The 26,567-nt window shown below is 41.6% G+C and overlaps 1 protein-coding gene across 1 annotated transcript in view; it reads left to right on the top strand.

The window, feature by feature from the left end:
* The window catches only part of nhsb (Nance-Horan syndrome b (congenital cataracts and dental anomalies)), a 41,559-nt gene extending 15,289 nt beyond the window's left edge, over window positions 1-26,270 (top strand). Inside the window, exons 2-12 of the mRNA XM_034116912.1 lie at window positions 17,958-18,110; window positions 18,195-18,334; window positions 18,703-18,750; window positions 19,042-19,086; window positions 19,180-19,224; window positions 19,699-19,891; window positions 20,122-20,253; window positions 20,784-20,936; window positions 21,961-25,119; window positions 25,338-25,479; window positions 25,643-26,270. Coding sequence (XP_033972803.1) covers window positions 17,958-18,110; window positions 18,195-18,334; window positions 18,703-18,750; window positions 19,042-19,086; window positions 19,180-19,224; window positions 19,699-19,891; window positions 20,122-20,253; window positions 20,784-20,936; window positions 21,961-25,119; window positions 25,338-25,479; window positions 25,643-26,270 — 4,838 coding nt within the window. The remainder of the gene's footprint in view (window positions 1-17,957; window positions 18,111-18,194; window positions 18,335-18,702; window positions 18,751-19,041; window positions 19,087-19,179; window positions 19,225-19,698; window positions 19,892-20,121; window positions 20,254-20,783; window positions 20,937-21,960; window positions 25,120-25,337; window positions 25,480-25,642) is intronic.
* Window positions 26,271-26,567: the final 297 nt, after the last annotated feature.

The raw sequence follows: 26,567 nt of genomic DNA on the forward strand, positions 1-26,567 counted from the left end.
ATGAAGTTAGTAGCTGTTTAGCTTAGCTCAGCACACAAACTGGAAAATAGGGGGACAGCTAGCCCTTTTCAAAGGTAAATAAATCCATCTAACAATACTGGATCAACATTATCACTAATTGAGTTTGCAGCTTTAGCATGGAGCTAAACACCCTTGTGCTGGTGATACACACGTATTACTGGTTAGAAAATAAACACTTATAAACTAATAAACATATTAAAATAGAAGATAAAACAGAACAAAAAAATTTAAAATATAAAAGTTGACCGTGATAAATAATATGTAAACTATCTGACATACTATTGATGGGATAAATTACAGCTAACACAATATATAAGTGGAATATTTTTTTACATTTATTGTGCAAGGATGACATTAAATTAAATATAAATGTAAAATGTACAGTGAGAAGTTATAAGTCCAGTTAACAAAAGAGAAACTATGGAGCAGTGAGTTCTCCGCCAGTCAGAGGTGAGCTGGTATATATACTGTAGGATTTAATTGTTCACTGGTGATATGTTCACTTACTGTTGTACAGACTAGAGATTTTTTTTATGGTGAAGCAAGGGCTTAGCTTCGAAAAAACATTGGTTTGCCTCTTTGAGTCTTTAAATTGAACTGAATTGTTTTCAGATTGATGGCGGGGGGGTTTTGTTACTCTTTGGATGGAGCTCAGTTAACTTGCTGCTTGCTCCAACTTCATATGAAAAAAGACAGATGTGAAAGCAGTATCAATCTTCTCATCTAACTTCCAGCAATAAAGCAAATATGGGTAATAGACCCAGTAGAACATTCAGAAATAACAGCGTCAAATGTATCAGATTTACAAAGTGACACAGGCTTATCCAAAAAAACTGCAACGGTATTAATGTTATGTATAATGCAATGACAATATGGGAACAGCATATATTATGGTTGTTGTCTTTGTTCTATATCAGCTCCTGGGAGGAGATTTAAAAAGGGGGCAGGGTATATGTGAAATAAAAGAGGCTGGAATTTTGCACATACTAGATATTTAAAAAATCTAACTCTGCATATACAATAATTGTATAGGTACTGACACCCACACACACACACACACACACACACACACACACACACACACACACACACACACACACACACACACACACACACACACACACACACACACACACACACACACACACACACACACACACACACACACACACAGGGCTACAGGGTGTGCCCAGCATCAGCACTCTCTGTGCCTGCTCTCTTCCTCCTGGTGCGCTTATTGGTGCCTGCTCAATCGGGCCATCCAATCACATCAGGCAGAGCGAGTCTGTGCATAGACTAGCAAATCTGCAGTTTTACAATAACACCACCACCATTATGTCTGTTTCTTTAACGTTCGTATCTCACTCCGTTACCTTACAAAAAGTGATGGATGGTGGTATACTACACTGCATATATCCTACCTAATGTACATGTCCTATATTATGTGTATACATTATGCTATGTATGTGGCTTTGCAAAATGAATCTGTAAAAACTGTTGTTGTTTTCCTGAGCTTGTCATTTAGTAGAGTAGAGGCTTATAAAGCTGTAGTGAATTATTAAGCAGGGTGAATTATGGGGCTGTAGCAAGTGAAAGAGAGAGGGAGACAGTAAGAGAGGGGAGAGACAGAGAGAGAGAGAGAGAGAGAGAGAGAGAGAGAGAGAGAGAGAGAGAGAGAGAGAGATAGAGAGAGAGAGAGAGAGAGAGAGAGAGAGAGAGAGGTCTGGACAAAAATAGGTCAACCTAGCAGTGGCAACCCAGGGAAGTAGAAATGATTCTCTCTCTGAGGAGGAGGAGCTGTGTGTGTGTGTGTGTGTGTGTGTGTGTGTGTGTGTGTGTGTGTGTGTGTGTGTGTGTGGTGTGTGTGTGTGTGTGTGTGTGTGTGTGTGTGTGTGTGTGTGTGTGTCAGCAGCTCATGGGGTAATGCTAATTCACATCCTACAACAGAGCAATTTAAGAGGAAAGGTTCCCCTGTAAGCCATGAAGGACGGCTAAATGTCAACACACAACTAGATCTTGTACGAAAAACGAGAATACTACGGGCACAAATCATTTGAGGTGTGACACAATCAGCAATGTTGTAATGTTTTTCCATACCCAGTGGTAGAAAGTAACCAAGTTCATGTAATTTATTTCAGAAGAAATTGAAGTACTTGTGCTGTATTTTTTACAAAAATGTATACTTTTTACAAATGTATACTTATCCCTTTTTTTGTATAACACCTGTCCAACACAGATGTACATTCATTTATTTTATGTGTATTATCACTTTATGTGTGATTTATTTTAAAACTTTATTTAGAGGAGCATTCTTGGAGAGAGAATTTCATGGCCAACAACTGCTAGACTGTAACTGTTGCTCATACATGTATGACAATCAAAACCAGGAAACTTGATAGCTAGTTACAAGTTACTTTTATAAGATTTAACACAAGACAAAAGAAAGGGTGTGCTATAAAATAATAAATACTTGTTGATACATTTTTCAGCATAAAATTATTTAATTTCACTCTTTATGAGGTCTGTGTAGGATTTATTGGCATTGAACACATCAAGAAAGGCAGGATGTGAAGCACAGAAAAAATATGGTTTTTAACATGGCTCACACTATGCCACCAGGATGTTTTATGGTTACACTTTTTGGTTGTTTTAAACTTTTCAAAAAGTTGTCAAAACATTTCAGTTGTATAAAATAAAATATAATTTTATGCAGATGCTTAAGGATGTCACATAACAAAAAGTTACAGTTTTGTTTGTAAGAGAAACAAAACATGTTAAGGTGGGTGGGGTCGTGCTGGGGAGACTTATCATGTATCATCCATTTGCCAGTACATCAAAATAGTTACATTTCTCTAAAATAACCTACATTCATTGCATTATTTGTTCAAATCCAGTGAGACTGCTCAGTTCAAGTCTCTATTTTACCGTCTATATATAATCTGCTGGCTCCTATAGCTGCTGGAAACCTCATAATCCTGCTTGTGCTATACTGCAGCGCAGACATAAGCAGTTCAACAAGAGTTCAGGAGAAGACAGGAATGGGGGGGCCTTTTTTGTTTGGTGCTGTGATTTTACTCTGTTGTTAATTTGTTATCATTAGAGCAAATGTTGGCTGCAGAGGAATAATGCCAGCATTTTATGAGTCCGTCCTGTAGGGAGCACATCTACCAGTTGATACCAAACTGTTTTTTTCAGTAACCCCGCCCTATGTGAGGCCGAGTGTGTAGAGTGACGAATTATGTGTATGTGTGTTCATGTGTGTGTTTACAGTGTATATGAGTACATCTTTGTGTTTCTGCGGCTCTGTGTGTGTATGTAACTATGTGAATTAAACACATTTTCTTATCTGTTTTCTGTGTATTTCTGTGTGTGAAGGGGTGAAGAGGTTTACAATATGTGTGTGTGTCTGCAGAAGTGAGAGAGAAAGAGAGAGAGAGAGGGAGATAGGAGAAGCATGACCTACATTTGGCAAAGCTCATCGTATGAGCATGAAACTGCCTAACATCACCCCAGAGCTCCGCAGCACACAGCCCTGCGATTGGCTGCTCTCAGCTCCAGCCTGACAACAGCACTGGCATCACCCAGGGGGAGGGGGAGGGGAGAGAGAGAGAGAGAGGGGAGAGAGGAAGACATGGGGAGGTGGCACATACACTAAATCCAGAAGAAGAAAAGATGCAAATAGATGATTGGATGAAGGGAGAAAATAGATGGAGAGTGAATCAAAGGATCCAATTAGAGACAGTATTGCTCATGAAGGTGTGTGAGTGTGTGTGTGCACGTGAGTATCTCACATTTAGGGGACAACAATATTTTACACGGTCACATAATGTTTGTCCCTCCATCTGTTTAGGGACAAAATGCTGGTTAAGATTTGTTTTTATATGTTTCTGGGGATGGCAATGTCGACGGTTTGTCAGTTCACCCCTTTTGTCCACAATGAAAGCTTTGCCATGAAATGTTTTACAGACATTAATGCTCTCCAGAGGAGGAATCTTAATGACTTTGGCGATTCTGTGAATTTTCCACTAGTGCTTCCATGCAGTTCAAATGTGTGGTTTTGATTGAATTGTTTCAACAGCCAATGTTCCTGAGCTTTCACTCTGCAAAAACAATTCTCCACCAATCAGGTTGTGCAGAATAGGTTAAGTTGTGCCTATATAGAATATTATAAAAAAACAACAGCATGGAGGCTCAACACTTCAATAGAAATTGCAACTCAATTACTAATAATTTCTACCCTGACAAAGGCAGCGCAAATCAGTAGGGCTCAAAAATAAGGATTGCCCAGCCTGGGTCAAGTAAGATGCCAAATCGGATAGTGCATTACATCTAGCAACTCACTTGGTGCCAATCATTATCTGACAATAACCAATAAAAGTGTGCGATCAGTCGCTGCACCTCTATAAGGCCAAATTGGCAACAACAAATCTGTGTTGAAATCGGCAAAAGAAAACCTAGTAAATGCTTTATCACTTCTTCCTAATTTCAGTTGAAAGTTGCACATGCACAGTAACGGTCGGGCATTGATAACCGCTAATAAAAACATTGAAAAAGACAATTTGTATCAATGCAAGTAAAAATGTATGTTGCCAAGTAAATATCTAACCAATATGCTTAACCAGGCAAATAAAAATAAAAATATTTTAACCCTAACCAGAGGCACTCTTGCACAAGAAAAGCCTTAGACATGTGACATTCACAGCCAAGCATTTTGCATTCCCTTGTATATTCATCACACCCCTGGTGGGTAAATGACTTTAGTCTTTAAGATAAGGTTTAAGTGTATTATATGCCAAAGGCTTGAGGTATGCATGTAGTGATACGTTTTTTATGGAATATATGCAAGTCAGTGTAATGTAGTGCTAAGTGACAAAAACAAGTTTCTGTGTGTGTGCACATCCTAAATGTGTGTTTGTGTGTGGATGCTGAGTTTAGTGTCTTTGGTCATGTGAGTTGTCACAATAGAGTGGGGATTTGCAGCACGGCACCTCCAGAGCTGACAAACGCACACACACACACACAGACACACAGACACACACACACACACACACATACACACACACACACACACACACACACACACACACACACACACACACACACACACACACACACACTTCCTCTTCTGCCTCTGTGTAACACTGTCTCTCTTTCCCTGAGATCCCCAGGCACAAGGCATTATGGGAATCACTCTGGCATGGCTCTCGCTCTTCACAGCTTTAATCTTTAAGTTGTTTCCATAGAAACGACTTCGTTCACTCAGTTGATAACTGCTTGATGGTTTTTAAAGCTATAGAAAAGTGTCCTCACCCAACATAAACCTCCTCCTCCATAGCCCAACAACAGAGCAACTTATGTGTCACTGTAGCCTCATTGATCCATTTATTATAGGAACTGAAGCATCAGTATTGATGATGCCACGGATTAACAACATAATTGGAGGGAGAATTATTTAGTGATTTCTACAAATTATATAATTGTGTAACCACAGTTATAAAATGGTGGTTTTGCAGTTAAGGTGGTATATTTTAGGGAAAGAAAACTTGTAAAATGAAAGTCACAGCTCAAGTGCTATAGGAGACAAGCCTGGGGACATTTGGTAGGTGATGTGTTTAATGAACATGCTGCATAGCTTCAGTGTTTCAGTAGCAGAAGACCGCCTCCTGTCGTACAGTGTCGGTGTTTCCTAAGTTGCCTCAGAAGCCTTTTATATCCCTTCCCATTCCTACCACACACACACACACACACACACACACACACACATACACACACACACACACACACACACACACACACTCACACACACACACGGACACACACACACACACGGACACACACACACACACTAGGACCAGCGGTAGGAGTCTTCCTCAACACACGCACAGCAGGAGATCGCCATCTCCCAGCATATGTGCCGGTTTCCATGGAGACACGCAGTTAAAAATAACATGGGCGATGGCTTGTCTCGTGCGATTCCACCAACATGGCTGAAGTCTTAACTAAACACACACAGACGCACACACACACACACACACACACACACACACACACACACACACACACACACACACACACACACACACGAGCCCAGAATAAGTCTGTTTGACAGCACACGCACACACAGAACAATATGAAATCACACACACTTTTCTTCCATGTTGGCATGATGGTGACATGTCTTCCCGCCCTCTCACTACTGGTCTATGCAGACATGATATCAGATGTTAAGATGTGAGTTGAAAACAAGACGCCTCTTGTGAACTAAACCTGAATATACCACCTTACGTTGAGCCATGGTGTGGTTAGTGGAGAACTACTCTATGTTGTTTATGGGCTTTTAAGATATAACTAGCAAAACCAAATACCGAAGATGTGTTATGCCGGGTTCAGAACATTTCGGTCAGTTAAAATGGTCACCATCTTGTTGTGACTTGACCTGGAGGCATGAACATCTCTATGTAGACTCCTGACCAATCAGAGCTTGGCATCATTCATTTTCTGCAAGAAATTCCAACATGCCCGTCATGACACATCCGCATATGCTTCTATTACACTACACAGGATCAAACATAACATAATAAATGTATTATGGTGATTTAAAAAGAAAACTGTGATTCAGGGTAGTGTTCTTTCATCAAACAAAAAAAAGAAGCAGAATCTAAAGACAGCAGTCCAACATTGGGAGCTGCCATGTAAACCCAGAGAGGACTTATTTAACAAAACAAGTTGTGTGACAACGTGTGACCTGAAGAAGTTTAGTGGTCAGGGTTATTCACAAAAATCCATGTGAATTAACTTATGCAAGCAAACAAATGTACAGCGTTTCACTTATCGGGCATATTAGTCGATCCGAACCCAAAGACCCCTCTGGTACCTCTGTTTGTCGCTTTGCGTGTGTTTTTGTATTTAAACCTAAAATCATTCTAATTTGTTAGCATGTTTCCAAACCAACATGCTAACAAAATAATTATTTTCGACCAAATAGAATGGAGCGTTACATACAGTCTATTATTCTCTACATATACCCCCCAGATTACTGCCTCTTTAGGAACAATGCTGCAATATTGATGAGGATTGGGGAAATACAGAAGCCTCACAACGAGAGGAGGCCCTACAACAACATGAGAGGATAAAACATTCATCTCCTGCTGCTTCTTTTCTCCACTGACAGAAACTAAGTGGGGAATGTTGACTTGTTCTGTTAATGATTGTGGTCCTTACATTGAATTATATAGGTTTTAAACTCCTCCCTTCCAAACAGCTACAAAATGCTGCCTGAATTTCCAAGTGTATATTTCATTTAGCACTACCACTGATACTTTTAAAGTCTAAAAGGAATAGAACATACAAATACTTTGTAATCAATACACGTCATATTTACTTCCCCCCTTTTAATTTGGCTTATTTTTAAGTATAGGTAAATACACAAATTGAGTTTAGCTAAACCATATTCTGCGTAAAAATATGTGGTAACAATTATCTAATTTAACTCAGACTGAGCCTTTTTATCATAATTTTCTTTAAATAATTTTTTTATAATAATTCATTTCAGTTTTTTCAGTGTAGTTGGCTATAAAAATGTGTTGGTACACAACATGAAAGTGATATTGATTCTCTCAACTTTCAAAAATATAGCAAATAAGCTACTAGATTTGGAGCCTATCTTTAGCCCTTAACATTTTTTCCTACAATATGCACACGTTTGTTGTTTTTTATTTGAATCAGCCTTTCTTTAAGTCTTAAAGGTCACCTATTATGCAAAATGCACTTTTTAATGTCTTTTATACATAAACATGTGTCCCCTCTGTGTAAAGAGATTCTGAAAGTTTCAGGAAAAAAGATTCTCTCTTTTTTTGTCCTGATCCATTTATATAAAAACCTGTCTGAAAATAAACTGATCAGATTTCGGCCACTTTATGACGTCATAACAATTTGTTGGCTTGTGTAACCATTAGCTAATAACCAACCAAGGTAACACCCCCCACCTTATCACCTGAATCTCCTCCAAGAGCACCATTGTGTTCTTTTTAACCAAATATCTCTCAGAGGGGCGTGGGGAGTGGCTCCTTATTTTCATCTAAAGTAACAGACAGAAAATCAGCACTTTTGAAACAGGGCTGAAACAGAGGGGTTTATGGGATGCTACAATGCATGATCTGTTTGGTATTTCGAGGCAAACACTTCAGAGACATGTTTTGTACATATCTGAGACCTATAATATATTGATGAAAAACAGTATAATAGGGGACCTTTAATATATAGAAACTGTGAAAACACATGGCAGCACCCACATGTCAACCGTGCAATTCCATGATGTTATTCTCACTCCACACATTGCACCAACCATTCATACAGCTTTGTTTCTGTATCACCCTAGTGGTTATAATATACCACTAGAGGGCAGCACAGGAACACAGTCAGTGGAGTCTGTTCAAATTCAGTAAACAGCGAGTGCAGAGCCAGGAAATAATCCTTTGAACATTTAACCTGCTTATGTTGATATTTTCTCTGGCTCTTTGGGCTCTCTGTGACATGGCGGGTGCTATAAATAAGACTTTTGGATTTATTGTCAGACACTGTAACTCACCTCTGCTACAGGTATAAAAAGGCGTCAAACCCTTATAGAAGTGTGCACACACGCTTGTTATAACATGAATGTGGTGCAGGTCAGAAGGGCAGAAGAGGGATTGAGGAGGGAGGCAGAACAATAGTGCAGGTGTGCAGCTGGGGAAAGAGGGATGCGAGAAGGGAATGGGGGTAGTATGATTTATTAATTTAGTGTGAAAGGAGGACACAGACACAAATAGAGAGAGAAACCGAGGGACCGCAGGAATAGCTGTTGTATAAAGAGCAAACAAATAATGGAGATTCTAACAGAAAAACAAGTCTGTAAATTGTTTTTTCAGTGACATAAAAGATGATACTGATTAAGTGATTTGGCCTAAGCTCCCAAGACAGGACTAACCACTATCCAAGAGGTTAGGTCCAGCTCATATGTGGTTGAAAGGTCTGTGATCCGGCCCTGATGCTTCATAGATCACTCAATACTCTGACTGACAAACAACCCAAGGGACAACAAGCTATTAAAGGCCTCCCAGCAGTCCTGTTGAGAGAAACTGCTGCAAATAACTGAGGCCAGCCACGAGGATTGTCCGTGCATTTAATATTCATGACGGCGTTCTGCTCCTTTTGTGCTGATGTTGACCACTGCGGTGAATCGCGTACAGACACGTGGTGTACTGCATGCATGTGTGTGTGCTGATATATTTGGTGTGTCTGTGTCGTCCCCGGCCACGGCGGGAGGCTGAAAGCTCCTCGAGCAGACTGCCAGCTCCGCCAGCTCTACTCCAAAGTCAGTGAACTGCCAGAGCTCCAGATTACAGCAGATTACCGGGCAGGGTGCTCGTACACTCTCTCTGTTTGTGTGTGTGTGTGTGTGTGTCATTTTATATTGCAACCACATGAGAACATTGACTACTCATTAACAGTGTACACAAAGACCACGTTTCCTTGATGAGACACTGAATGATAATGAGAATATTTAGAATGCAACTTTTCAAAGTATCCCCTGAAATGTCAATGTCAGTGTTCATTACATTTTTTACCTTGAAATAATTGTATTTGTGGCAACACATCAAGTCAGCTGTTCTCTCTCACACACATACTTTCTAAGATCACTACTCTTTGGTGGCAGCAATGGAAGGAGTGAACACATGATACATATTCCCAGCATGTGGTGGATTAATACATTAATACTTTGTGGCTGCAGCCCCCCCTCCTTCCACATATAACTGCATCAAAAAGAGATTACGGTCAGGGAGAGGCCATGCCCAGGCAGGATCCTACCATCTGACACCAGGGGACGGGGGTGACTCATAAGAGACAGGACAGAAAAGTGTTTTGAGTTTGTGATGAAGTGTAGGCGCATCATTCGTAGTGAGTGCAATGGATCTTTCAGCGAGGTCATTGTGTCCACATGACTCACAGACGAAGGAGAAATATTTGTTTTCAGTGACGTGTTGGGTCAGCTGAAGGGAGGAGAGAGCAGGGACAGCAGGTGGGTGGGCGAGGAGGTGGTGGGGGAGGGTCTGTGTCTGCAGATGTTGCTTGTCTGGATGTCGGGTTTGCACAGGAATGTTTCAGAAAAAGTCTGCAGGAGTGAATATTGAGAGACAGATGACAAGCAGTCTGCAGGAGAGAGGAAGGAGCGACAGAGAAAGACAAATAAGGGGAGAAGAAGAGGAGAGACTAGACAGCTGCTGACCATGGCTCTGGCTTGTCTGGGTCTAGGCTGCGTCCCTGTGCGATCCAAAGGTACTGTCTGCAGCATCAGTTTGTTTCTTAGAACCTGTGTAGTTCCTGTCATCACCGTTATACAGTAAAATGACTTTTAATGAATGTGCCTGTAGTGTCACTGTGCTGATGTTACGCTGTGGCATCACTGTCACAAACAGGAGAATCGCTCTGTCTGTTATATGGTGCTAAACTTAATCACAACCATCAATGCATTTTCAATAATATATTTGAAGTCATTATTATTTATAAAGGTATTTTATGTGCTAACTACAACATTTGTAGGCATGAGGTGGTAAAAGTAAGATTTAATGAAGTGTTCCAATCCCTACTGTAGGTGTTGTAGATATCAACTATATCATTCTGAATATTAGAATATTTTAATAGATACTCAAGTCATCTGGAACACATTCATTTAAAAGGAATGAAAATGTAATGTTTTCATTTATTGCTTGAATATTACATTTCACAGTGTAAACATCTAGAGTGACAATCATTAGTAAACCAATTGCATAATGTATAGACAGTAACTTAATCTGCAACCATTTCTAATCAGTTATTACATCATCTTATTTTATAGTTTTGTCTTTTTTGTACCAAGAAATGGCAATAATTTACTGGCTACAGTCCTACAGAGAATACTTCCTGGTTATCTTCTAATATCTTCCAATAGTCTTCTAATAGTAAACTGAATCTACAGTATCTGAAATGTAAACTGTAGGAAGCTGTGAGGGGCCTTCATCACTATTGTTTGCCATTGTATTGATCAAGGATGGGAGAAAATAATCTGTAGCTTGTAGTTTCAATGAAGAGTTAACAAGGTGATACAGAACAGACAATGTGGTGGAGTTGGGAAACTGCATGTTAAAAGCAAGATTTTAAGCTTTGATGTTATGTTTGTTTATGTATTGATCCTATCTATTTATCTATTTTCAACAGTTGCATTTGACATTACTCTCTACCAGCAGAGAGTAAAACACTATTATTCCTGGAAATTGAAAGCAATGTTCCTGCAAAAGTTGTAACAGCTTGAACATGGCTGACTCTTACAGCTGATATCAATATAAAACATGAAAATACTGCTGTTGATGAGGTGCTGCGTTGTGTGACTGCTGAGGCGTTGCAGGCAACCTCACAGTGCAGAGTTTTCCTCTGCAGAACTGGCCAGCTAGTGTTTCTTATATAACAGCTGTCTACTATGACAAGATTCTGCAGCTACTGCCACAGGGAGTGTGCTGCCTGACCCAGATACACCCTAATACATTCTCCACTAATGACTTACATTCACTCACATCTGGACCAGAGAGGGATACAATCATCATATAGCTGCACCAGAAAGAGAAAGAGCAATATTAAAGCAGGAACATGTGGACAATCAGCGTTCTCTTTTTCAAATGTCATGGATGACTATGTCTGGTTGGGATGTTTTTTATAGTTTGTGCTTTATGTGGTCTGCAGTAAACACCATTATTGTATTTCTTTTTTTATAGTTCTTGTTCTCTACCACCTTCTTTGTCTTCTTTCCTAAAACTGGGTGGATCTAGGCAACCGTAAAAGCTCATATCAGCCAAGGCTTCCAGATAAAACTCATTCACTACTCATGTAATAAATATTAGACCCATTAGCCAGATGAGTCTGAAATGGTGCCATAAAAAACTTTTACATTAAAGCCAATAACTCACCAACTGTAAATCACACACTTAAAAAATCTGAAAGTGTTAAAACTGATGAGATGGCTTCCCTGGCACGCGCCTCATAAGGGCTTTCTTATTTTTCAGCAGACTAAATCTTTGTTAGTTTATGTTTATGTGAAGCCCCATTGTTGCAAATAAGAGGCTGGGTTTTTAAATGCTGTAATATGTTTCCAGTACATTCCCTTTGCTTGTATATATTCAGGTTGTTCAACATAAACACCCGTGCACTTTCATCAACCAAGTTTCAGCAGCACAGAAAGGATCATGTGTAGTGTATATCAATGAATCCATCCTTCTATTGATTATTACATCTGCCGATCTATCCAAGTGAACTGTGAGCAGAGAAGCCTAAATATATTTTACATTACTCTTTAAGGTCATCCCTACGCACTGCCACTCCCATTGGATGTGCTAAAACACCTCAAACTGAAACCGAGGGACATCCTTACAGGTGCCCAAACCACATGCAAACCCCCTTTCTGCACAAGGCAGTCCTTGGACATAAAGGTCCTTGGAGTAGGTGTTTTCTAGACAATTGGTTTGATTGCAAGTGCATTTGGCCTTGTTCTGTTGTTCTGTTGTTCTGTTGTTCTTGTTCTGTTGTTCTTGTTCTGTTGTTCTTGTTCTGGCCCAGGATAAATGTATACCTGTAGTCTTGGAGGGCTAAAGGAAGAGTGAAAAGGTGGCCTCTACAGGAGCTGGACATGAAAATAACTATTTTTCAAACGGTGTACAATTTTAGACAGTCTCTCATGGAGGACACTCAAAGTGTCCTGTTTGTCAACATGATAACTGTCTGAAATAATGTGTATACAAGGAGAAAGAGCTACATAGAGATGTTCAAACTTTTAAAAAGTTATAGAAATGTTCGATCACCTCCCAACAACCAATTTGAACGTAAGACGGCTGTAGGTAGAGGGGTTTGGATTACTTTTTCCCTACCAACAAACAAATTGGTTGAAGCACACCATCGCCTGTAGAGCATCACTTCAACCCTTTAATCTGGATATGAATTCAAAGGGGGGCACACTTACATATTGAAGATATTTTGTTGGTATATAATGAAATCCTTAATTTTCCTTATTTATCCCCCTTTTTCATACCATCTCTCAGCTCATAACTGTTCAGCATTACTGTTGCTGTCCGTCTTTTCTTCTGCATTTCTACCGGCAAATATGTAGTTTGACAGTCTTTAGACATCGTTCTGTTTTATTAAGGACAGGTTAAGGAACTATCCTTCCTAGTGTAACTATGTGAAGCCAAACACTAATTTTACTTTATTCAGCACACTATGTAAATTGCATTCAAAGTCCTACAGAACTATATGTTTGCATTACATCTGTTTAATCCTTGAACTACAGTTTTTAGAGTCCATGGCCCCAGTGAATCGCTGCATTGCTCTCTTTTCTGTATTGCTCTGCATTTTTGTATTACATAGTGTTTTCTCCCTTTTTTTTCACTGTGCCTCCTCTCCTCCCCTCTCTTGCTACTGTTGGCATGCAAGTCCTGATGATGACACTGTAAGTTGCTGACACTGCACCTGCAGATTTCAGTATAAGGGTAGGCAGAGATGGAGGCAAACAGTCAAGAAGCAGAGAGATGATGAGTAAAAGAGCAAGTCAGACAGAGTCGGTGTTAGATGAGTGTGTACATGTGTCTGCTTCTGGACGCTAGCAATGGGTAACTCTCAGAATAAGCTTCATTACAACCAAATGCTGAAGAGGAGGAAGAGGTGCAGGACAGCAAGAGTGAGTCGAGACAATGCAGGTAGGGAGATGAAACTCTAAAAGATGCTGAATACAAACATTTCGTTACATGCCACTAATAATTTACTCTGGAATATACTTAGTAATGCTGGTGGGTGCTCTGAGATATCATTAATAATTTGAATCCAGCACAACGTTCCTGTTTTCTGAGTCTTTTTAGGGCTATGTGAGTCGCCACCAGAGGGAAGGTTGGTGAGGCTGTGAGACTGATCACTGATACATCCCGCGTGGAAATGTCAATTATTTTGCAAGTTTGTTTATTAAAGTTGTTGCTGGAGCCTGGCAATAAACTGTAAACCTACATGTCATTGAAACTTTGCTGATTTTTTGTTATTTTGTTAGCTGTGCAGGTATTCTACAATATTGTGTCAGTATAGGAATGTGTAACAGCTACATATTTCGTTGCAAATTGCTACTTAACATGCATGCTTAAGCTTATTTTTGCAGATTATCTGAGAGTTTATCATACATTGTTCTTCTGAAAGAGGAAAGGTTCTCTGTGCTCACAGAACATTTGAATTTGAGTCATCTCCATTCAAGCCATTTGTGGTGCAGTGGGAACCTAAACAAGTGTGATGTGGGAAGATGAGACACATTCACTGAGAAAGGACTTCAGTGTAGTTTCTGAATGACGTTTGCATCTTCATTATATTCTAGATGTTGCTATGTGGGAAGAGCAGTAGAGGGGATTTCAAGATTTCTTTAACCAAATTGATGCGAAAGAACCATTCAATGCATAAGACCATTTAAAGAAGGGTATTTCTTTATATTTGTTTAGGGGTTCTTTAAGTAGAACATATTTTCATGTTTTGAAGACATACAGAATAAAGGAGCCAAAAACGTTTGGCTAAACCGCTGCATTTTAGCAACTTGATGATGGTTAGGAGACTCTCCATAGCAACAGCATAAGAGAAAGAAAGAAAAGAGTATAGAGAAGGAAGGGATGGTGATAAGACAAATCAGGCTAACAAGTGGGCTGGCTGACAGTAAAGCAACGCATTCACTAATCTGACTGTGTCACATGATGTGACTCACATCAAATATGTTAGCACCGTAGAGTAATAGTATACTTCAATACGCCTCTATATTCTACTTTATTAACAGTAAGTGCAACTCAAACCCATTAATTGAGAAATGTTTTTTTGGAGAATATGCAGATATGTTAGTTTAATGAGCAGACTAGCTCATTACAGTTACTAAGCATTCCCAGGATTGCAGCTTTTAGCAAAAGCTAAAATATTGCCCCATTTGACCATAAGTGACAAATTCCATAATGCTTTAATTAGGGTCTGAGACCTAGGTCGGCGAAGATAAGCGACCGATAAACCTTTGACCCCCGCAACACATGTGAAAACTCACCAAATGTTGCACGCACGTCAGAAGTGGTGCAACTTGCGATATGTAATTGGTTCCGGAACTTTGCGTAAAAAATTGCGTAGGCCACGCCCACTTCCGTTTTTAACGTAAACTCCCCCCACTTTAACTTTCACGTAAACGAACGAAACTCGCTACGCATATCTAGGGTGCGGAGACGAACAAAAAAGCCTCTTGGAGGGGTAAAAAATAACGTACAGGAAGTCGGCCATTTTGAATTTGGCGTCGAAAAAACGCGATTTATCGTTTCACGTCCTCCGCGCAAAATCTATCTTCTCCCACTGACTTTATCCGTACGACTCGAAATTCGTCGGGTAGCATCTCCAGACATGGGCAATTCAAAGTTATCACGGAAGTTTTTTTCTTTCGCACGGCGCAGCCGTGATTTGGCGCCAAAGTTCGCGTTCGCTCGATGCTAGGCCCATCAAACGCCATGGAACACGATGATGTCATAACTCAAACTGACATGCTCACAACGCCACCAAACTTCACATGATGGTTAACACTGCGGCCCTGAACAGCTCTACGTCAAATTTTATGTTACTTAATATGGCGTTACCATGGCAACGAATCCCTCGCCATAAAACACGGTGTCGCTGTAACTCCAATGGACACGGTCCCATCGTCCACCAATCTTCACTTTTATATCACCGGTCCATGCCTCAACAGCTCTACGTGAAATCTGAGATCTCACCGTATGGCAACACATCCCTCGCCGTTAAGCATGATATTGCTATAACTCCTGTGTAAATGGTAAAAAAGTGTTCAAACTTTACATGTGTGCTAACAGTACAGCCCTAAAGACATATATGTGTCAGTTTTGAGATTTCGTCAAATGCCGTTGCCATGGTAACAAAATGGTCGCCGTGAAACACGGTTTTCTCATAACTCCAGTTAACATGGTCCAAACGGCCCAGAACTTCACAGGTATGATAACGATGCAGCCCTCAACACATCTAGGCATATTATGGGGTGTCATCAAATGCCGTTGCCATGGCAACAGATCACTCGCCATCAAACACAATGTTTATGATACTGCTGTAAATCCCATGTAAGTTGTCCGATCGGCCTGAAACTTTCCACGTTTGCCAACGTTCGAGTCCTCGAGACACCTAGACACACACCTCGACGTGCGGACAACAGCCTGCGGAGCGTCGAAGACCCGCTCAACGCTGCTTGCAGCTTTAATTCATCTTGTATTTATTTCAATGTGGCTTTACATTTCTATTACTGATTTTCTTTAATGCAGTATTGTTAGTATTTTACGACACAGTGTGACGTGGAAAACAAGACAGTATCTTCATCTGTATGCGACAGTCTTCTGGGCAGAATGCTGTGTAATTGTTTATCTAGTGTGAATAAGCTGGCTTTCTGTGTTACTTTAACCTTGTGGTTTAAAATCGTCCGGGTGCTGCTGATGTGAGCTCACTGATTTAATTGCGGGAAAAGACGAGCCTTGATGAGCTATGAAAGGTTGCTTGGCTACTGATGTACAGTGTGGCTTCAAGGGCACAATTGCATTTTTAATTCTGAGTTAAAAGAGGGGAGATAGATTTGATAATAAAAGCGAAAGGGGCTTCAAGAGCAGATAAGAGAAATTAATAATCACAGACAGTCCTCTCTCTCGCTCTCTCTCTCACCTCACTGTGGATCCACTGTTTTACTCTTTTGATATGAAAGTTAGTGAGTCTCAGGTGTACATAATACAAGATAGTAGTATTTGCTTTGTTTTCTGATAAAAAGAAAAAGGGTAGTGACATAAAAATGGAGGATTGTGAGAAATGTACAGTGGTGTCCTGAATGCAGCGTTGCAGTGGTGAGGCGTGTTTAGCTGCCACCTGCTGGCGTGTATCGGTAATTTTCTTATGTTTGGAGGTACAAAGAGGACTGTGACATGCCTAACATAACACTTGTAGAATTCGTTTCTTGTGTATCCACTTCTAATATTATTTTTCTTAGTTTCCTTTCTTTTGTGTATTGCATTTGTTGACTTGCTTTGGTGTAAGACCACTGCCTGCAGGTGATACATTGTAAAGCCTGGCTTGGATCTTGTTGTAGTTTCTCATTCTGTGGCATCTCTGAGATGCTGGTGGGTTGGAATACAAATGTCCTATTTCAGGAACCATGACTTAAAGAATCAATAACATATCTGGCAATGATTTACCATCACTAATATAAGAACATTGTATGAATCGAAATGTATTTTCATTTAAGGCATACAAATATTTCAATGGTTCATTTGCGAATTTTGTTTGAGAATATCCACTATAAGCGCAATATTAACTCAGGGCCTCAAGACGTATCATGCCTCATTGTACAAACTCGATGCCTGGGCAAGTTGAGGACTCCTAGAAAAATATAGTTGAAGACCTGAAGGTATTTTTTGCCAGCCAAAACTGTGATGCTACTATCGTTTTGACCTTGCGCATCTTTGAGTGTATCAACGTGGCAAAATGTGTTCTAAGACAGAAGACATTTTCAGTATAGATATGTTTGTTTGTCTTTCTGTGGACAGATTTAAACGCTGTAATGTCAAACCACAAAAAAATGCAGTCACAAAACTTTACAGGTGTGTAGTTAAGATCAAAATCAAGGCAGAGTTCAAAATTAGGTCTGGTCCGAGCAAGAGCGCAAAAAGCATAGGAAAAGACTGAGGATTCAGCTCAGGCCCACAGCTCATTTTTGGCTCCTGGGCCTTATAATTGGTCAAATGGCAATGGTTCTGTAAGATGTGTTCTTACATTCCCTTGAATGAATAAGATCACAAAATGTAAAAACCTGTACCAATCTGATTTTCTTCTCTCCTTAGCGGTGTCGAACTTGGATATAGAGAGCAAGCTGTCGCTTCACTATCAGGCTCCATGGCACCAGCACCACAACGTGTTTCATCCTTGTAGCCGACCACCATGTTTGGAGGAGCTGCACAGAAGCGCTCAGTTCAGTCTCAGGGCGCTGCACCGAGGTGAGACTTTGGCTGCAGTACAGTAGCTTGTGTACAAATGTAATGTAATGTAATGTAATGTAATGTAATGTTTGGGTTTCACAGACGAAGAACAACAGCCCCACCGCTCCACGAGTCGGGAGAGAAACAGGGTGACGATCTCTATCTCAGTGGCACCCCCTATGCCCACATTTCCCTCGCCACACAGCATTCGCCGGCAACAGAGGAGTCGCCTGGCACGAGCGGTAAGGTTTACGCATATCACACAATCATATCATATCAACCAATCAGGGATGGTTATCCAGTAATGATTTATATTTAAATGGCAGCGAATTTATAACGTGATTCATTTCTTATGAAGCAGTTCACACTTGTAGGACAGTAGCCTACATTCTTAATGTGTACAAAACAAATCTCATCACTGTAAACTGAACACTGAACAGTATACCTTGTATGTTCAGTGAGCTACAGGATAGTGAGGACGACATTAAGTAGAACATGAATAACAAAGCTTTTGCATTTTTCTTGTTCACATATTTTTACACATTTGATTCTTATTAAATATATGTTGCAACTAACTGACACCGTATCTCATTCTGATGTCGCCATACAGCAAGAGAGAGCAGAGAAGGAGCGAGAGTTAGACTATCAACCCAGGAAGGTAAACCAGAAATGTGTTTGTTCATGTCTGTAGATGTCTAATATAGAAGCCTGCTGTAAGATGTGTGTTATATGCACCTGTGTGTACAGTCTCTGTTATGTGTGTGGGGTTTAATGTAGCACTTCGGGATCTGAACTCAGATATGAAGTGCGTTATAAATTAAACCCATTATTATTATTATTATAAAATCCTACTACATCACTACATTAGATTCCTGTATAAAAAAAGGTTATGTTCAGAACTTCTTTATCGCATTGAATGTACCTGTATTTATTTCTGAATCCCTTGAAGGAGAGGACCGTGAGAGAAACAGAGATCCAGACCATACAGAGAAAAGTAAGACAATTCTCTACTACTACTACTCTACTACTAGTTTTACCTACACAATCAGCTATAATTGCATGTGTGTATGTCCTTCTGCTGCCACAGGAGAGGCCAAGCAGAGAAGCAGATGTTCAGACGATCCAAAGAAAGGTAAGAAAGATGTTTAAGGGTAAACTATCAGTCTTCCACTGCACTGAATAGTAACTCACAGTTTCTTTAGAAAAATAAAAATGGAAACCAATGGAACAATAATGTAGATTCTCTTACACTGCATCCTTTACCTTTTGAGTTTCCTGAAGTCTTTGATTTATTGTTATTTTTTGGATTACTAAAGTCATGTCATCTGTTCTTTTGTTTTTATTTTGTTTCTGTTAATAGTTTGCATGCTTTTACTCACTTCACCCTATTGAAGGTTGCATCTTCATTCCATGGAATAGAAAGGTATCAAGCATTTGATGTTTTGTATCCCTTTACCACATGTTGCGTTAACCTCTTGATAGCTTGTCCCTTGCACCCTGCATCCTATTAGTATGTCCCACTAAGTAAATTATGTATTAAAACGGTAGCACTATATCAGCACCTACCATGTATAAAAGGTTGCTGCCATCAATCTGTTCCTTCCAGGCTACCTCGACAGGAGAAGGTGAATGTGGTGAGGTCCTAGGAGGCCACAGAGCAAAGGCCTCAGCCCCCAATGCACCCTCGACCAAGGATAAACAGACAAACTGGTCCAAGGAAAATCTCCCGCCAACAGATCAGATGTCGGCAACTGATTCTCACTCCATCTCCTCCTGCATTATCCCCATTAATGTAACTGGTAAGACAAAAAAGAAAATAGGAAAATTAAGAAAGAGCAAGGTTGACCCTAGTAAGGATCAATCTGGTAATTTGTTATTGAGACAAAAGTGCAAACAATTGACTAAGTACGGCTACTGTTCCCAAATCAGGAATCAAACCCAGACTGCCTGCATGAAAACCAGGAATCTAATTGATAATATTAAACTGAAGCTTTTGATATGGCTTATGGCTTCTTTGTTGTTATTGCAGGAGTTGGGTTTGACAGGGAAGCAAGTGCTCGTTGCTCTCTAGTCCATTCCCAGTCGGTTCTTCAGAGGAGAAGGAAGCTGAGGAGGAGGAAGACTATCACAGGAATACCCAAAAGAGTACAACAGGACATGGGTATGTTATAGAGCACACCTGGAAAATTTAGAGTTACAGTATATACTGTATTGGTCTTAATATTGTAGCTTTGGCAAATTGCTATTGGTTTCATTAATATTTTTCCAATTGAATTGCTGAGATCTGGGAATGAGGTGACCTTGCTAATACAGCCATGAGTTCATGAGGGCAAGTTTAATGAGCAGCAACAATCACATGCTAACAAAAATACCAGGCAGTCTATTTTGTATGCAAACTGTACAAGCTACTTGTGAGCTACTTCCTTGTTCAGCTTTGTCCTTTTTACTTGTAATTTTGCAAGCATGCTGTTTCATAATGCAATGGACAATTGTCATGTACATTTTAGATGCTTTCATCTTTGTTTTTGCATCCAAATAATATTGTTTAAAGAACATTGTTTAGTTGTGGATGTGTTCACAATCTGATCATGATCATGCAAGGTCCCAATTCTCAGCAAAAAAGCTTGTGTGTAAAATGTTACCATTTGCTGTAGGATTAACATTTACCATGGTTTATTGGTTTGATTTCAGACTCAGATGAATCACCTGTAGCAAGAGAGCGCACAGTTATTGTCCACTCCAACTCGCACCACCTCTCTCTCTGTGAGGAGGACCTTTTAATCAGTGGTCACCTCCATCACACTCGTGACTCTGGCTGCCAGACAGATGATTTCCTTATAGCATGTAAGTAGTTGGTCCTCTACGTGTTCTATGGACTAGGGCGAGAAGTTTGTTTAAGTAATTCCACCTACAAATTAAATTACAAAATATTTGACTGCAAATGATCACAAACAATTCAAGCTACAACTTTTTTCCTGCATGATACGAAATGAAAACTTTCCTGGTACTCCTTTTCCAGGACTTCTCTTGTTTCAGCTCCTACAGTCTAGGTCAGGGGTCTCAAACTCAAGGCCCGGGGGCCAAATCCAGCCCGCGACTTCATTTTATGTGGCCCCGCAAGAGCTTGCAAAGAATATAATACGTTTATTATACGGTTACATGCCACTTTACAGAAGCAGGTTGCCCATAAACTACATGTCCCACAATGCATCTCGTTTTGTGACATGCGCACTGAAGAGACTTGCAATTATTTGCCCTGGACTTCTGCGTTCAGACGTAGTTAATTACTAAGTTATTATCCTATCCGATAATAATCCAATTCAGAGGCAATAATGTAATATAATACATTATTTTATATATATATTATATATTTATATAGTTACAACCGGCCCTTTGAGTGCATCCTTTATGCGAATGTGGCCCGTGATGAAATTTAGTTTGACACCCCTGGTCTAGGTGGTATCAGTACAGTTTCATACTGAACTGTAGCCTATGGCCTTTATTTTTAAACGTATCAATGGCAATTATTTCCCAGTGTTGGTTGGCTACAACACAGCTTCCACATTTATATTCATAACCTATGCAGTATGTTCATGATTACATTTTTTACGAAAGCACGTTGTAGCTTATTTATTTTGCATTCGGAGTGCACCAGATTTATGCATTTAAAATGTAGGGTGAACATTCCTGTCTTTTGTCATATCCCTTTTTTGCAATGTCAGTTTTTTTTTATATGTATATATTGTGCAGCCCTACATAAAACTGGAATTCAAAACTATTAATACATGTTAACTTGGTAAAATGCCGACATCCAAGACAATAATATTCCCAAGAAATAATAATCCCTCATCTGTCTTGCCATCCTTAGGTACAGCTGCTCCCTCCAGGAGGCGCATCAGAGCCCAACGTGGCCATCAGGGAATCCCTGCCTCTCTTTCCCATTCAACAGGCAACATTTCTTCCCTGGGTGACCAGTCAGATTCCACATACACCAGTGCTGCAGGCCACGGTGGACGCTTGCGATCTCGTAGCCTTCCTCGAGAGGGTGGACGTCTGATGGACAGTGATGATGATGATGACGATGATGATGATGACAATTATGATGATGACGACGAAGATGAGGACTTGTCACCATACGAAGCAGATGACTTTATTCCTTCGGGCCCTAGTCCAAGAATGAAGATGATGATGATGAAGGATGAAGAAGAGAGCACAGATGACCAGGCAGCTCCTGAGCCACTGCAACTTGGAAGCCTAAAAAGGTTGCAGCGGTCTGGGGACAGAGACAGAGGGGGTGGAGGAGGGGGTAGCCCAGAGCACGGCTGGATGGAGAGGGGCCGATCTCGCTTGCCCCGCAAGGCTGATATGGGCAGCTGCGAGATCTCATCAAGTTCAGATACTTTCAGTAGCCCTATTCACTCAATGTCTACAACAGGAGTGCTAGGCAGCCATGTGGACCACAAGGAGGACCACCAATCATCGAGCGGGAACTGGAGTGGTTCCAGTTCCACCTGCCCCTCTCAGACATCTGAAACCATTCCCCCGCCTTCTTCTCCACCACTGACAGGCTCATCCCACTGCGACTCAGAGCTGTCACTCAACACTGTGCCCAATGCCATTGATGAGGGTTTCTCCCTGGATCCCTCCTACCACTCAGACCTCAGACCCCAGGGCCAGGGCCACAGGTCCAGTTCATTCACATCCTCAGCCACAGACCAGATGGACGATGCAGGTGTCAGTACAGCCAGTGAGGGGGAGTGGACATACCCTCAAGATCAAGACCAGACTGATCCGGACCAAGACCCTGACCAAACCCAAAATCTGAGCCAGGAGTACAGCTCCAAACAAGGTCTACAAGACCAACCCTGTTTTGGTGGCACCACGACTAGCAACAATGAAAAAGGTTCTGGCTCTGATTACCCATCTGATACAGAGAATTTCTACTCCTCCTCTGTGCATTTTGGGTGTAATCAGAGTTACAGAGGATACATGTACAACTATGCAGACCCAGGGCCAGATTGTGGTCAATCCAACACTGTGGCAGCATCACTGTCCCATCGAGTTTACCCCCATCCCTCAGCAGAATTCAGAGCAGGAACAATGACCCTTGGGAGGACCTGTCGTCCACTGAGGAAACCAAAAGTCAAACCTCCACCACCCAAACGGACAACCTCGTTGAAAGATACATTTAGTGGTGTGGATGTTGGAACGGACACACAGGCAGATCAGGATCAACCAAAGGTGATTAGTGAAGAGCTTACCTTGTCTTCCACAGAGATGAAGCTGGAACTTGAGCTAGAGATTGGAGGTGCTCCAGAACCATTACAAACATCCTGTCTAGTGGCAGAGCCTCTGGGAACCTGGGGAAGGGGACTGGGTGAAACTGTGGACATAGTAGAGCCAATGTCCTTCAGCTCTGCAGATACACATTCATTTAAGAATGAAGGTGCTGTGCAATCTGACTATGCAGACCTGTGGCTTCACAACAATGAGCTGAAGTCTAACAATGGTGAGTATGCATCCATGTCTAACTCAAGCACAGCCACAGGTACTACTGTCATGGATTGTATGAAGTCACCAGACAGCTCTTCCTCCTCTACAGAAACTCAAACCCAGACCCTTGCCCAGGCTTCAGATACCAGGGCAATAAGTCCACCTCTCCCACCTGGGTCACCTGAGAAGCTGGCTGGCCTTGCCTCCCCATCAAGTGGCTATTCCAGCCAATCAGAGACCCCAACGTCAACATTGCCCTCATCTTCGGCAGCGTTCTTCCCAGGACCACTGTCGCCCTCAACTGGCAAGAGAAAGCCCAAAGTGCCCGAGAGAAAGTCATCTCTCTCTTCCCTGCAGCACTTCCCCAGAGATGGATCTTCCATTTCCTCTGGATATAAGAGAGATCCAGACTTCCCACCTCCACCCTCTCAACTTGATCTCAATGTTCTCCATGGTGGTTATGTCAGACATACACTATCCCACCGAACACACCACATGCACACACTCCATCACAGCAAACATAGAGTGGCAAATGTTTTATCCACTGGAACAAAGTTGTTGGCCCCTGAGGCATCAAATGCCAACCCACCACCAAGTTCTAATTATGCTCTAACAATTCCACGCTCTAATTTATTGGTGATAACTCCATCTGCGCTTCGTTCAGTACAGCTCCATTCTATAAGCCAATCAACAGAAAAGTCTGTGAATACAGACCAGGAATCATCAAGTGGAGCCGAGACAGCTACAAGACCCAAATGTCCTCCTAGTGTTTCTACCCTGGCTCCCCCACCTATTAACACAAGGCCCCTTCCTCCTCGCAGACCACCTCCAAGACCCCCAGCTCATGAGCACATCTCCTCCCCTGAACACTTGCAACCACCTCTTCCTGGTCGCCACCCTGATGGGCCTCCATCCTATGAGAGCCTGCTACTTAGACAGGACCGCTATGGACCTGGAACCTTCTGGGCTATGACGGCCTTCAGAACCCGGATGGACCCAGCATCTGAACATCCTGAGGACAGCTCACCTTTGCATAGGCCTGTGCCACGTGCTCCCCACCCTTCGCCAGTGGATCTACACACACATATCCACTCACACACAGAGTTCAGAGGGCTCACACACTCAGCTCATGGACATCCAGAGTTTAGGGTTTTGGGCGAGCGCTCATTTTCCCAGGATGATGATGATGATGAAGACGATGAGGAGGAAGAGGAAGAGCAGGTCAAAGAGCCACTGAGGGCTGCATGTTCCAGAGGAGGCATGCGATCGGTCCACCTTCCACCCCCAGCATATGAATTTGCCGGGCTTTCCCACTCAGACTCAGGGCCCTGGGCCAGTCCAGTCAAAGTGCCTGGTACCTCAATGGAGACATCGCATCCTTACCTAATCAGCGATGCAAGAAGAGGAAGATTTGAAGAGCAGGAAGAAGACGAGGAATTGACATCAGGTGCTACCAGAAGTGCCCATCAGCTGCAGCCACAAGAGAGCAAAGATGACTCCACCACTCCTGACACTGAGGATTACTTCAGTAAAGGTGAGCTAAATTTGTCTGTCAGAATTAGTATTGTAGTGCAAAGATAACAGAAAATGCAATAACATGCCACTGTTTATTTACGTTGCAAAGAGCCAACAGCTGCTACAATAACTGGTTAATTGTGGAGTAGCCTGTAATAATGAACAGAGAGGGAATAAAGGATGATTATTTCCCCTATTGTATACATAATGATCAGACAACCAGATGACATGTGATAGGGATATTTTATTCTGCAGATTCCACGCCAAGTGATAATTCGCTGTCCCCTCTGATGGATGACACCAAAGTGGACGATGACGTTATTCTCACATCACCCAACAAGACCCGTACAACTGAGGACCTGTTTGCCATGATACACAGGTGCTAAAAACATGTTGCATTGCTGTCATCTTATTCAAAAACCCTGTCTACATTGTCTATGTACTGTACTGCATGAACTATATATTTGTCATGTTATTTTGTCAAACCCTGTTCATTCACTGCCTAAATCTTAATAGGAGTGTCCTGTGATTTCCTCATACAGATCCAAGAGAAAGGTCCTGGGCCGTAAAGATTCAGGAGACCTAAACGCGAAGTCTCGTCTCTGCCCTGCAGCACCAGTAATGCCTGCCTCCACTGTCATTATCCCACCAGCCCCTCCTCTCAACTTGCCAGCCACCTTAGCCTCTGCTGCCGGGGCCCAACGAGCCCCTGTGCCAATCTATCGCAGCGCCAAGAAATCCAGCACTTCAAACGAGGAGTTTAAACTCCTGTTGTTAAAGAAAGGTAGCAGGTCTGATTCAAGCTATCGCATGTCAGCCACAGAGATTCTAAAAAGCCCTATCACACCTAAAATGCCAGGAGACCCGCTCCAGGAAGGGGTTATTAGACAGGCTGAAGAGCTACCCTGTACACTCCAAGAGTCCCACCTTTCTGGCCTGGACCCAATCCAGATACCAGGACTTTTTCCCAGAGCCAACTCTGAGAGTTTCACCCACAAAACCCTGCCTATGTCAGCTGCATCTCGACAGGGACGTTCTCGGATCCCCCCTGTAGCCAACAGCAGTCGCTACAGTACACGCAGCCGCCTCTACACGGCCCCCATGCAAGTCATTTCTGAAGGGGAGACAGAAAACTCAGACGGGAGCCCCCATGATGACAGATCATCCTAAAAAGCCCTGATCACAGATGTCCTTTATTCTTAGCTGTGTCGTACATTTAAAATGGCCCGTTCTACTTTTCTAATCTTGGATAGATGTATGATCACGGCGAAAATTGTAATACTTCCGACACAAAAAACATGACTGTTGCTTAATTGAATCCCGTTTTGGATCTACTATTCTATTTAAGGGTGTCAGACAGAGTGTTGTGAGAAACTGAATCATAAAGGGATGATTATGAAAACTTTGAGGTTATACCTAAATACTGTATTATCAAAAGAAAAGCTCCCTTATAGTTAAAGGAGCCAG

Source organism: Trematomus bernacchii, unplaced genomic scaffold (genome assembly GCF_902827165.1).
Source record: "Trematomus bernacchii unplaced genomic scaffold, fTreBer1.1, whole genome shotgun sequence".
NCBI classification, from domain to species: domain Eukaryota; kingdom Metazoa; phylum Chordata; class Actinopteri; order Perciformes; family Nototheniidae; genus Trematomus; species Trematomus bernacchii.